The 1,569-nt window shown below is 51.8% G+C and overlaps 1 protein-coding gene across 1 annotated transcript in view; it reads left to right on the top strand.

Annotated features, from left to right (window-relative positions):
- The first annotated feature begins 437 nt into the window (after positions 1 to 437).
- Positions 438 to 1,569, top strand: part of HCRTR2 (hypocretin receptor 2) — a 70,712-nt gene continuing 69,580 nt past the window's right edge. The window contains exon 1 of the mRNA XM_019520559.1: positions 438 to 713. Coding sequence (XP_019376104.1) covers positions 485 to 713 — 229 coding nt within the window. The 5' untranslated portion in view covers positions 438 to 484. The remainder of the gene's footprint in view (positions 714 to 1,569) is intronic.

The raw sequence follows: 1,569 nt of genomic DNA, 5'->3' as shown, positions 1-1,569 counted from the left end.
GCTCTCGTCTAGGTCTCCAGATGTAAATCAAACATTGCATAAGCCCCAGCGCATGCACGCAGGCAAGGACAGGTACACTCTGGCTGGCGGATTAGATCCCAGATGGCCCCTCCCTTGTTAAGCAAACTGCCCACACCTCCTCCTCCCCCCTGCCCCCAAGGCTTCGCTGTATATTGCAGACTCTGTGCCAAATGAGGCATTTGTAAGCATGTGCCGTGCCTGCTTCTGTGTCACTGCAGCCTCTGATGCCGAGTCCTCACTCCCTCTCGCAGCGCTGCTGTGCGTGTACCTTTGCTGGGAAATGCTGCAAAGGTAGTGCGAGAAGTGGCCGAGTGGGAGCCTCGGTCGGTATTGGCTCTATAACTTTCCGCGTCATTTTCCCCTTTTCTCCCCACACCCTGGTTTACACGGGAAGTCACAAGTCTAAATGGATGAGCTCGAGAGAGGTTTGAGGTTTTGATTCAGACCCTGATCGCAACCAGGGATGTCCGGGACCCAACTGGGTGATGATTCCCCTTCTTGTAGGAACTGGTCATCTATTCCAGAGCTGAATGAAACTCAGGAGCCTTTTTTAACTCCCTCTACTGACTACGATGATGAGGAATTTCTGCGATACCTTTGGAAGGAATATTTGCACCCCAGAGAATATGAATGGGTCCTGATCGCTGGGTATATAATTGTGTTCATTGTGGCTCTCATCGGGAACGTCCTGGGTGAGTATCAGCTCCCCGCGCTCTGCTCCCGGGAGTTAGCATCGAAACCCATTAGCAATTTGCTTGAAGTGCGGCTGGAGCGCACGGTTGCCGGAGGGGCACCATTTAAGAGCAGCGGTGAAGTGTAAAAGTTGGAGAAAGACAAAGACTTACGATCGTTGTGTATGTGTTTGGGACGCTTGGATGGCCTTTTTAAAAATTCACGTATGTGTTTGTTTGCCTTGCCTATCTGAGCTGAGAAGCGCTCCCTCTTGGTGCTATTTTTATCAATACTCCGCGGGGCTGCATCAGGTCCTATCGCATTTCATGAGTGTTTTGCTTTGAACAGCGACCTTTAGGCTGCCCAGGGTTTTGTTTATGGTCGGGGGGCGGGGGGTTGTTTTGTTCTTTTCTTTTCTTTTTTAATTCCTTTACCTGTTTGCTACCCACAATTAGCTGGCATTTGCATACACAAGCAATGAGCTCATGTGGGAAGCTCCCGGCGGGGAAAGGCCTCTGTCCACCGGGTCGAGGTGCTGAAGGCCCCCGGCCCCGTTCATCCCCGGCCTCTCCGGAGCGCCGGTCTCGTGCGGGCGGCAGCTCCGTGTCTCGGCGCCTGGCGGTGATGGTGGCTTTTCATTGAGAGATTCATTCAGGCTTTGGCTCTGACATTTGGAAAATAGCAGCAGTGTCACGCCTCACCTGAGGTCACTGCAATATGCGACCCCCTCCCCCCCACATTCCCCCACCCGCTCTTTTTGGGGTGCCTGCAGGTTGAAACCCATCCTTTTCTGTGCTTGCTTGATTTTTCTTTATATATTATTATTATTATTATTATTATTTTTCCCGGCATAGGATGAATGGTAGGCTCCGTGGG

Source organism: Gavialis gangeticus, unplaced genomic scaffold, assembly GCF_001723915.1.
Source record: "Gavialis gangeticus isolate Ggan-Ray unplaced genomic scaffold, GavGan_comp1, whole genome shotgun sequence".
NCBI classification, from domain to species: domain Eukaryota; kingdom Metazoa; phylum Chordata; order Crocodylia; family Gavialidae; genus Gavialis; species Gavialis gangeticus.
This window is presented reverse-complemented; position numbering and strand designations above follow the sequence as displayed.